Source organism: Papaver somniferum, chromosome 1 (assembly GCF_003573695.1).
Source record: "Papaver somniferum cultivar HN1 chromosome 1, ASM357369v1, whole genome shotgun sequence".
NCBI classification, from domain to species: Eukaryota; Viridiplantae; Streptophyta; class Magnoliopsida; order Ranunculales; family Papaveraceae; genus Papaver; species Papaver somniferum.
This window is the reverse complement of record NC_039358.1, coordinates 246,295,304-246,305,543: the sequence shown is the minus strand read 5'-3', so window position 1 is coordinate 246,305,543 and position 10,240 is coordinate 246,295,304. Positions and strand designations below refer to the sequence as shown.

Here is a 10,240-nt window from a genome sequence, read left to right as displayed (position 1 = left end):
CCCGTAAAAAACTCATACTAAACAAAGCTAAGAGATTCATGGCTTTATATAGAGTCAATGACGACACTACAAGGTGTCTTTTCGCCAATAGGCGACTCACCATAACACATATTCATGACTAGGTGTGAAAATCTATAACCCAAACGCATCTCTTGAAGTTTAAATCTTGAAAACAATTTTCACTCACATAGTATGTATTTTAACTCAAAATTCCAACACATATGTGCATGATCAAATTTGAACTAGCAACCCATAGCAGGCTGTCGCAAACATATATGATACTGGCTTCTGCTTGTCTTCGGTTCGGGAAAAACTTATCCGACCCGTTTAATATCCGAATTTGGGTCGGGTGGTGGATACATATAAACCAAATGTTATCTCCTCCTACAACCTAGAGCAGAGCACAGATAGACCCCTACTTCTTCTCCATCTCCAAGGTTTTACTCTCGTCCCCCAATCTCTCTGTTAGAATTATCAAATACTGTAATTTTATCTGAACTCACAATTCTTAAACCCTTTGACTTACAAGCATTTCATCAAAGAAATTATGGATTTTTGTTAATTAATGGAGTTAATGTTGATGAACTCAATCACAATGTGTAGTATCTCTAATAATTTTGTTGAAAAGATTGATTTTTATTGGCAGACTACTTATCCCAATCATGGGTTTCTTTTAATTCCTAAGAAGAAACCCATTTATGAGATTTCATTAATCAAAAAGATGAATGTTTTCTCTGTGAGGAGAAGAAAACAACCTAATTTCAGAACCCTAAATGCTTTGCCAAAAGGGGCTGAGAAGATACTTTACAAGGAATTCAAATTTCAACCTACATTTGATGAGTATTTGAAAGTTATGGAGTCTGTTAAGATTTGTAGAGAGAATAGTCCTTTTACAGATTCTAATCAGAGTATGAAAGTTTCTAAATTAGGGAAGCTTTCTTCGAAATCGGAATCGGATTCCGAAGATGATGATGATTTAGAGGAGGAGGTGAGAAATGTTGAATTGGTTGAGGGAAATGAATCTGGTGAAGAAAAGTTGAAGGTTGGGAGTGTGAAGGACAGGTATAAGAGGGGAAGTAAGGATGGAAGCTTAGACAAGGATGGTTCTGGAAGTGTGTGGAGATCGGTTCAGCATAAATTGAAGTATGGAGAGAATTTGAAGGTTGAAAGGGGGTTGAGAGAGAATGGGGGTAACCGGAGTTCGGAGAGAATGAATGGAAGATGGATTAAGGATTCTGCTTTTAGTGAGTCTAGAGATAATGTTTATAGCAGGAAAGGTGGTGATTATGAGAAAACTGGTGCTGTGAAAAGCTTTAGAAGGAATGAGGATGATTGGGATAAAGAAATTGGTCAGGGTGTGGGTAAAGTTGATTTGCGGAAGAAACGAATAATTGGGGATGAGTTTCAGGTGAATGATCGTGCTGGTGATGCGGTTGGGACAACTGATTATGCGTCCTTTAGAAAGAGTAGGACAGAAAATGATAGAGGTTATAGGCGGAATGTAGATTTGGACCCAAGTGATGTTAGGAAAAGTTTCAGAAGTAATGAGGATGATTGGGAGGAAGAATTTGGTCAGCATCAAGGCAAAGCAGATATGCAGAAGAAACGGCTGATTCAAGACGAATTTCAGGTAAGCAATCGTGCTAGTGATGCGGCTGGAGCCACTGATTATTCTCCTTTTAGAAAGAGTGGGACGGAAAATGATAAAGTTTATAGGCGGAATTTAGATATGGATCCAAGTGAGCGTACAACTAATCAAACTTGGACTCGTAGTAAGGAATTATATGGAAGCAATGCTGAAAAGGGAGGGAGTGAGATTATGCATGGTAGGGGAGTGCGAAATAATGAGTACTTTCCTGTGAGTAATTATGAACGAAAGATTGATGAGACAAAGATATCAAGAAGTGTTTATAGGAGAAAGCCTGATGAAAATCAAACTCCTGTGTTGTTAGAGCAACATGGTCCTAGAAGCAGAAATAGCTCATCAGGCAATTGGAAGTCCATAAGGGAAAAGCTCATAAAGTATGAGGATGATGGGAGTGATGTGGAGATGGAAAGATCTGCTTTCAATTCGTTTGAGGAATTCACTGATGTTAAAGGCATGCCCCGAGTCTCACGGCAGGAAATGGAGGAGAGAATCCAAAATTTAGCAAAGTGGTAAGTGTTAGATGCATTTGTTCGGATATAAGTTATAGCTGTTAATATTTGTGTATGTTTTTCTTGATGCCCGAAATTTGGGTCCATCTTGTATAAAAGTATCATGTGGGTGATTGTTTATTTTAAAAATCACAAGCGCACAAAAGATCACATAGCTTCTAAGAAAGTCGCATTGATAGGAAAAAAAAAATTGTTTTCCAATCAGAAGAACTTGCAAACACCTTCTATATGCTTTGCTACTCTTAACTTCTAGTTTAATTGCTGCTGTCGAAGCTGTTATAAATCAAGCAATCTGCTTCTTTTTTGTTCTCCGTTTGGTTTATTTGATTATAATAGGGTCTCATTTAGTTCAGACTAGAGTTTCCCTTTTCAGGCTGAATGGTGCAGACATCAATTTGCCTGAGTGGATGTTTTCTAAGATGATGCGAAGTGCAAAAATCAGGTTCACGGATCATTCTCTTTTGAAGGTTATTCAGGTGTTGGGTAGATTTGGAAACTGGCGACGGGTGTTACAAGTCATCGAGTGGTTTCAATCGCGTGAGCGTTTCAAGTCCCACAAACCTAAGTACTTCCAACTTTTGATTACCCTTGTCCTTACATCAACTAACGTTCAGTTTGCAATGCGGTCTCTCACCCTTGATGTGTCTGATTTTCAATCTGCAGCATCCATGACCAAAAATGTTCTCTTGATGCAGGTATATTTACACTGCTGCACTTGATGTACTTGGCAAGTCAAAAAGACCTGTCGAGGCACTTAATATATTTCATGAAATGCGGGTAATGCAGATTTATATATGTGTGGCATTCTTCTACCTTTTTGATAGTTGCACGTTGATGTTATTGAGATCAAATAATCCTTGAATTGCCCATGGCACGGAGATGATCCAAGGGCTGAATTCAATGAGAATAACGGACCACGTGATAAGGAGTAAATCTTAACAAAAAGTTACCTTTGAATTCATCTCTCAATTGGTGTTCCCCACGATTCTGGGTGATTATGGGTCATTTGTTCCGGCTCTCATAGTCATCAAGTATGTTTGTTTTCTTATTGGATATGTACATTTTGACTCAATAGTTGCATTTTTTTTTTCCAGCAACAACGATCTACATATCCCGACCTTGCAGCTTATCATTGTATCGCTGTCACCCTTGGACAAGCAGGACAAATGAAGGAACTCTTAGATGTCATTGATTGTATGCGATCTCCTCCTCAAAAGAAGTGCAAACTGGGAGAGTTCGATGAGTGGGATCCACGGTTGGAACCAGATCTTGTTGTCTATGATGCTGTGAGTATATCTTGTTCTCCTCTTCTAAGTGGAATCTACCATCCCACATTACACACCTGATGTATAAATTAAACATGGAGCACGAAAAGCATAATTAAGTATCTCTTACTAAGAGTTGTAGTACGATATTTGGATGGTAGATAAATGCACTGCATAATTTCTGGATGGCGTTTAAGGTGTAGCATTGCAATTGTGCTTAAATTCCTTTTAGATGGATGATAACTTGTGCATTCAAGCATAAACAGAACAATTACTAAATTTTCTCGCAAACGCAGGTGTTAAATGCTTGTGTGAAAAATAAACAATGGGAAGGAGCGTTTTGGGTATTGCAACAGTTAAAAGAACAAAGCCTCCAGCCTTCTAGCACAACATATGGCCTTGTGATGGAGGTACAAACCACCTTCTCATCATATCCTTTATACCAACTTTTTGCTGTTCTGAACTTATACCCTGTTACAGTGACCACAACTCATTGATTTTTCTTTCACTTGCCGCCTTGAACCTGATTTCTCAATAGTTAACACCAAAACTTATGCTTGCACAGGTTATGCTTTCTTGTGAAAAGTACAACTTGGTCCACGAGTTTTTCAGAAAAGTGGATAAAATATCAATGCTGAAATCGTCGAATTACAAAAGTATCTAACCTGGCTTCTTTTTCTACCAGATTTTTTTATTCACTTTCCTTTTAGTTAAGAAGCTTCTTACATTTGTTCATTTGTCTGCAGTTCTGGTAAACACTCTTTGGAAAGAAGGTAAAACGGATGAGGCTGTGGCTGCAGTTAAGGATATGGAAAGACGAGGAATCGTGGGTACTGCTAGTCTTTACTATGATCTTGCGCGTTGTCTCTGTAGTGCAGGCAGATGCGAAGAAGCATTAATGCAGGTTTCATTCAACATCTGATTACACTGAAAATTAACAGTTGTACATTTATATCATACACACTATATGTTTCAGCTGAAGTAAAATTACTGTTTTTCCTCGCAGATCGAGAAGTTATGTAAGGTTGCAAACAAACCTCTTTTTGTGACTTATACTGGGTTGATTCAAGCTTGTCTGGACTCTGGAAGTGTTCAAAATGGTTCATACATCTTCGACCAAATGCACAAATTTTGTTCACCCAATGTTGTGACGTATAACATAATGCTGAAAGGTTACCTGGATCATGGGTTGTTCGAAAAAGCAAAAGACCTGTTTCAGCAGATGTTGGATGATAGCAAGCAAATTACCAGCATAGCTGATTACAAGAGTAGGGTTGTTCCCGACAATTACACATTTAACACAATGTTAGATGCCTGCATTGCAGAGAAGAAATGGGATGATTTTACTTTTGTATATCAGCAGATGTTGCATCATGGGTGCCACTTCAACACCAAGCGTCACATAAAAATGCTCTTGGAGGCTTGTAGAGCTGGAAAGGTATTTCTTGAATATCTTTAATTGCAGTAGAAATTTCTCGAAACGTTTGAAGGCTTCCTTGTGATGGAAGATCACACGTTATTAAAATTTTAATCAACTTTGTATGGATACCATTGCAATTGGAACTGTTTGTGGGTGTGCTTAACGGTGCATGAGCTGCTTAGTATAACACTTCTTGTGCATCTAATATCCTTCTAACTTGTTTCATGGAATCTTTACAGGGCGAATTGTTGGAGACTACTTGGAAACACTTGATTCAAGCAAATAGAGCTCCACCCACTGCCATCATCAAGGAGAGATTTTGTATGAAGTTGGAGCAAAATGACATTTCCGGAGCCATTTCCTGCATAACCAGTACAAGTCACCAGACAACGGATGAACTTTATGCATTCTCTGAAAAGGTTTGGTTGTATTTATTTGAAAACAATTCAAGTAGATTTCAAAAGGATACTCTTATTGGGTTGATTCATGAACTGAACAACATTATTGCTGGAAGCGATGATCGGTCGAACCCAAGACTTGAAAACCTAATACGTTCATGTAAAGAATTCATCATGGACCGTGCGGCAGAATCTGATCCGATGCCAAATGAAGCAACACTTGTGTAATTAATACTTTTTAGTGTCGCTAAAATTGCAGGGCAGATTGTAAGTCACCGGTGTAATTTTGGTCATGGCATCAGACTTTGGCTAAGATAGGATGTTGAATTCGGGTCATGAGGCAGATTTTACAAACAACTATTATAGAAGGCAGATCAGATCTCTCACATTACAAACAACAGGCAAAGTAAAGAAATAAAACATGTCAATTGAACTTACTCATCAAATTTAATACCAAAAAAAGGAAACAGAGAAATAGGAAGCTCGCTCTCGCTGTGCCTGATGGTGCCAGTGGGTGACCGGTGCGGCAACATTTTGTATCTCATGCGCAATAACGACAGTTATTCCCTCCTCCATAACCGAAAACTTCGTACAAGACACTAACCTGGCAATGGGTCAAAGCAACAAGTGATCTCAAGATGGACAAGTCCGAGGTCTTTCAAGATTGTCCCTAGGGAGGTCAGGTTGGTTGATTTCCCTGTGGGATGAGAGTGTTGTCGAAATGCAACATTGGTGGCGGGTGCATTTTCTCTATAAATAAAATTCAAGAACAGAACTGACAGTGCTTATTGCCTAAAGGATACAATAGATGAAGACTTGCATCCTAAAGATTCACAGCAAAACTGAACAAAAAAATAGATCAATATCTAAAGAACATTCCAAAGATGCTCACAATACAAATGCTGCTGCAGCTGCCCTCCTTTTAGAATATGTAAAAGTGTACTATTACAAGGTTATTATGAATATGACAATAAGAATAACGAAAACTATACCTGTCGGATAAAAATAGCTGCTTCTCTCCCTCTCTATATTTCTATCTCTTCAACCTGACCTAATTCTGATCATCCTCTCTTAATCTCCACTCACTCTACAAAGAATTGACTGTCGTAAGAGCCTTGCAAGTTGATATCAAAGTTGTATCTTAAATTCTCCGTTAAAGATAAAGCTGTTAATGTATCAGTAAGTTAAGGCCAGGGACATTGATCTTCTGTAACCATTTTGATGTGATTTCTGCCATTTCCATGCAGTTTGTAAACTCTCTTGAAGATTTGTATACTGAGCAGTCCAGTTTAGTTCACGGTTAATCTTCGATGGATCACTGTAAACTTCTGCATAATCACCAGGACGACGTTCAAGAAAATCAACCTTGATTTCTACTCCAGTAGCCTTCTTACATGCCTCCACAAATTCCTTTACGGATCTACCTGATACGAGTTACACAAGTATTAACACATACAGTGTCAGAACAAGTGGAATCTTAGATAAAACAGGTGGAAGTGAAGTTTTCCAAAAGCACACATTTCTGTTAGTAATAGAACTGCTTATTTACCTTTTCCTGTGCCAACATTATAAATGCCAACTTTACTTGGTTGTGCCTTTGCAAGTGCCTTCACATGAGCATCAACTAGATCAGTAACATCAATGTAGTCTCTTATACAGGTTCCATCAGCTGTGCTGTAATCCGTTCCTTTGACCTATACATATATCAACAAGATTAATTAAGACAAGTGCATTGGTATGTACATTTGGAGAGCAGGAGAGAGGAAATACAACAAATAAAGTGAGGGGGTATGCTCGTTATGAAGTTTTAATTTAGAGAAAATAAGAGCAGTCCATCAATTAATGGACATACCTTCAGCCCAGGTATGATTCCCAAGGCTGCATCAAAACAAGCCCCAGAAATCCGACCATGCTCCCGTAGTTCAGGTCTGGGAGCTTCCCCCAACCGTCCTTCCGGATCAGATCCAATCACATTGAAATACCTGAAATGTTGGCAAAGATGGTGAGACACTAGTATATACTACTCTGAAAGTCTTGATACAGTTTTGAACAATCTTATCTGTTTGGAAAGAGTATTGCCAAATTGATCAGAAATATAAGTCAAACCTTAAAATCATCACAGCCATGTCTGAGTTCTTTGAGAAGTCTAGTATGATGTCTTCCGCCATCTTCTTGGCTTTGCCATATGGATTGATTGGAATCTAGATTATGAACAAGTGGATATTAGAATGGAAAAACAATACTCATCAATGAGATAATTATATCTCGGACAGGCCCTGATCGAACAAAGTAACAAATGCATCAAACACAAGCAGACAAACTGATTGAATTTCTCTCACCTGAGGAGTATCTTCAGTAATAGGCATTTTGAGTGGCTCGCCGTACGTTGCACATGTACTCGAATAAATTAACGTCTTCACCCCATGTGCTGCCATTGCCTCCAGTACTACCAGGGTGTTTGATGTTATGTTGTGATAATACCTGCACAGAACAGTTATCTTTAAGTTTACTTCCTTCTGAAAATGCAGTCCGTCTAAGCTATAACACATTATAGCTTCGCAAAATCAGAGAGCTTACCTAAGAGGTTCAAGAGTGCTTTCTCCGACATATGCGACAGCCGCGAAATGCATCACAGCATCAAATGCGTTCTCCCGGAAGATTTTATTTACCTGAACTAGTTATTAAGGAAAATACTCCAACATTCACATTTTACGCATACATATTGGCCAACAAATGTAAGACTGGAAGATTAAGGATACAGCTTTTGGATCACCCAAATCAGCATATATGAATTGTAGCCTTCCAGGTTCGGGAAATTGCTCCTGGAGAACCTTAACAGCACCAAAGTTTCCCCGAGAGAGATTATCCTGAAAAATGGGTACAAATACAAGTGAATCCCAAGCTATAATTAAGACGGCCAACATGCATCAGACTTGGTAGACGCCCAAAGAGTTTGTGAGTATGTACATGTGGCATACCACTATTGTAACACGATACGAGTCCTTTAGAAGTCGGAGAGCAGCATGTGAACCAATAAAGCCAGCTCCTCCTGTTACCAGAACATGAGTTACCCCTGGTTCATGGCGAGAGAACTGGAGAAGAAGTCATGGGGAGAAGAAGTGTGAATCAAGAATAGAACATATCAAAGTATAAAAGCAGAAACAAACAAGAAAGAAAGGTAGACAAATCCCGTAACAACAGGGGAGGAAATACAAGTAGAGTTCATTTTTATTCGTCAAAAACTTACCGGGGTTGGGGTGGTAAAACTAGATGAGTTCTTCAGAATATATATACACAGAACAGTTAACATGGCAGCCAACAAAATCTTTCCAGCAAAATTTCTCTTCTTTTTCGTTTCTGGGTAATCCATGCCTACAAAACCAGTCAAATATTTTAGTGATGCATTATAGAAGTCCTTACTTTACAGAAGAAGAAAGGATATATTCCCTCACAATTGAGTGAAAAGACAAAACTGACAACAATCCCAAAGAACGTCCTGTGGGGCTTAACCATTTACAAAAATTTGAATCTAACGACTCCATTTGCCAATGTTTTTGTTCATCTCCTATTTGCAAGTGGCAAACCGCGCGCTAACTATTACTTAGTGTGGCGATGATTACTTAACTGCATTTCTGATCCCAGAACAATACCTTTCACAACCTCTAAGTTTAACTTAGTATGTATGGCAAATAAGAAAAACATGCATGCATCTCCTTTTCTCCAATACTTATCCGCCATTACCTTTACATGATTTGGAGACACATTTACATCTACAAACTTGTCCAAGAGACAATTCCAGCTCAAACAACTTAACAACAAACCATATTTAGATCACTACAAGTATACAAATGCGACAAAAAACATGAAAATTGTCTACTAGCTCATCACCTGAAGATGATTAGAGCAAAAATAAAGGCTCACCTGAGAATGACCGAGGTCTAGGTCTGGTTAAACCATTCATAGTCCTAATCCCCTGTTACCAATCAACAAATTACAAAGATCCTTCCTCCTTTTTCAATCTCTGAATATAGAGTGATCTGTTGCCAACAAAAAACTAGTTAAGATCAATGAAAAATTTACAGACTCAAATTTCTCAAAAAAGCAAACAAAAATCAATTTTTCAAAAATAATAAAAGAAACCCAGTACTACAAATTCATCGAATTTCATTTATACAAAATGAAATTTCACAAACAAGATCCAACATGAAACCCTTACATAACAAAAACCCTAAAAAAATCAAAATCAAAATTCAAAACAGCCTTAAGAAGAAGAAAGCAAAAAAATGTAGAAATTACCTGACAGTGCTTGCATTATCCAGACCACCCAAAACCTTGAATTTTGATCAAACCCCAAAATCGGAATACCCCCAAAAGCTATGAAATTGAAACCCAATTTAAAAGGGTTTTTTTTTTGGTTGAATGTCAGAGAATCTGTTATTGAACCTAACCAAAAAATGTCAACTTTGTTTACAATGTAAAGTAGTGGTAGCTGCTACCAACTTGATTTTGAGATGATGAAATGTAACGTAAGAAGAAGATGAAGAGTTAAAAAAGTCTATAGAGATAGAGACTAGTTGGAAGAATTAGTCTGAACAAGAGGAAGGACCCTCTCTGTCTCTGTCAATGGAGTCTGGTCTCGGACAAGAGAGAAAGGAAGGAAGAGAGAGTTGTTGGATTCTCTCTTCTGTGTTTATGTAGGCGGCTTTGACGATGAAGTGTATTAGGTAAAAGGCTCTCTCAATCAATCTCTTCTGTTCACCTCTTTTTCAGTTTGGGTGACACTATTTTAAAAGGGATGTTTGTTTGGGCCTCGGGGCTAACTAGTTGAACACTGTGTTTGTTTTTAGCTGACTCCGAGTATCAACCTTGCTCGGTATGAATCAGATGTCAGACCGTTTGTTTTTTAATTTGAATCAAATTTAACTCACGACCTGAGTTATACCTATCTCTGATGATTTGGATCTTTTTGAGTCAAAGAATAAAATGTCCCTGATTTATAG

General features: G+C 38.2%; 2 protein-coding genes across 2 annotated transcripts; one reads left to right on the top strand and one right to left on the bottom strand.

The window, feature by feature from the left end:
• The first annotated feature begins 410 nt into the window (after positions 1-410).
• LOC113323933 (pentatricopeptide repeat-containing protein At1g30610, chloroplastic-like) lies at positions 411-5,478 on the top strand. The gene is made up of 9 exons (XM_026572281.1): positions 411-2,157; positions 2,531-2,722; positions 2,853-2,934; positions 3,252-3,443; positions 3,719-3,832; positions 3,988-4,078; positions 4,169-4,326; positions 4,429-4,860; positions 5,082-5,478. Exons 1-9 carry the CDS (start codon positions 566-568, stop codon positions 5,466-5,468), a joined length of 3,240 nt encoding a protein of 1,079 aa, XP_026428066.1. The 5' UTR covers positions 411-565; the 3' UTR covers positions 5,469-5,478.
• A 605-nt stretch (positions 5,479-6,083) lies between these two features.
• LOC113323941 (probable UDP-arabinose 4-epimerase 2) lies at positions 6,084-9,919 on the bottom strand. The gene is made up of 11 exons (XM_026572289.1): positions 9,537-9,919; positions 9,162-9,277; positions 8,488-8,612; positions 8,219-8,332; positions 8,000-8,107; positions 7,818-7,909; positions 7,580-7,721; positions 7,347-7,441; positions 7,093-7,222; positions 6,790-6,934; positions 6,084-6,664 (listed from the first exon to the last, which is right to left on the bottom strand). Exons 2-11 carry the CDS (start codon positions 9,199-9,201, stop codon positions 6,417-6,419), a joined length of 1,239 nt encoding a protein of 412 aa, XP_026428074.1. The 5' UTR covers positions 9,202-9,277; positions 9,537-9,919; the 3' UTR covers positions 6,084-6,416.
• Between the last annotated feature and the right edge of the window lie 321 nt (positions 9,920-10,240).

Excerpts from the sequence above, each read along its gene's own strand:
- LOC113323933 (XM_026572281.1), top strand. The coding sequence starts at position 566 with ATGGAGTTAATGTTGATGAACTCAATCACAATGTGTAGTATCTCTAAT. Across the intron at positions 2,723-2,852 it reads TTCAAGTCCCACAAACCTAA|GTATATTTACACTGCTGCAC; the intron begins GTACTTCCAACT and ends CTCTTGATGCAG. Across the intron at positions 4,079-4,168 it reads GAAATCGTCGAATTACAAAA|TTCTGGTAAACACTCTTTGG; the intron begins GTATCTAACCTG and ends ATTTGTCTGCAG.
- LOC113323941 (XM_026572289.1), bottom strand. The coding sequence starts at position 9,201 with ATGAATGGTTTAACCAGACCTAGACCTCGGTCATTCTCAG. Across the intron at positions 7,910-7,999 it reads ATTTGGGTGATCCAAAAGCT|GTAAATAAAATCTTCCGGGA; the intron begins GTATCCTTAATC and ends TAACTAGTTCAG. Across the intron at positions 7,722-7,817 it reads AGCACTCTTGAACCTCTTAG|GTATTATCACAACATAACAT; the intron begins GTAAGCTCTCTG and ends TGTTCTGTGCAG.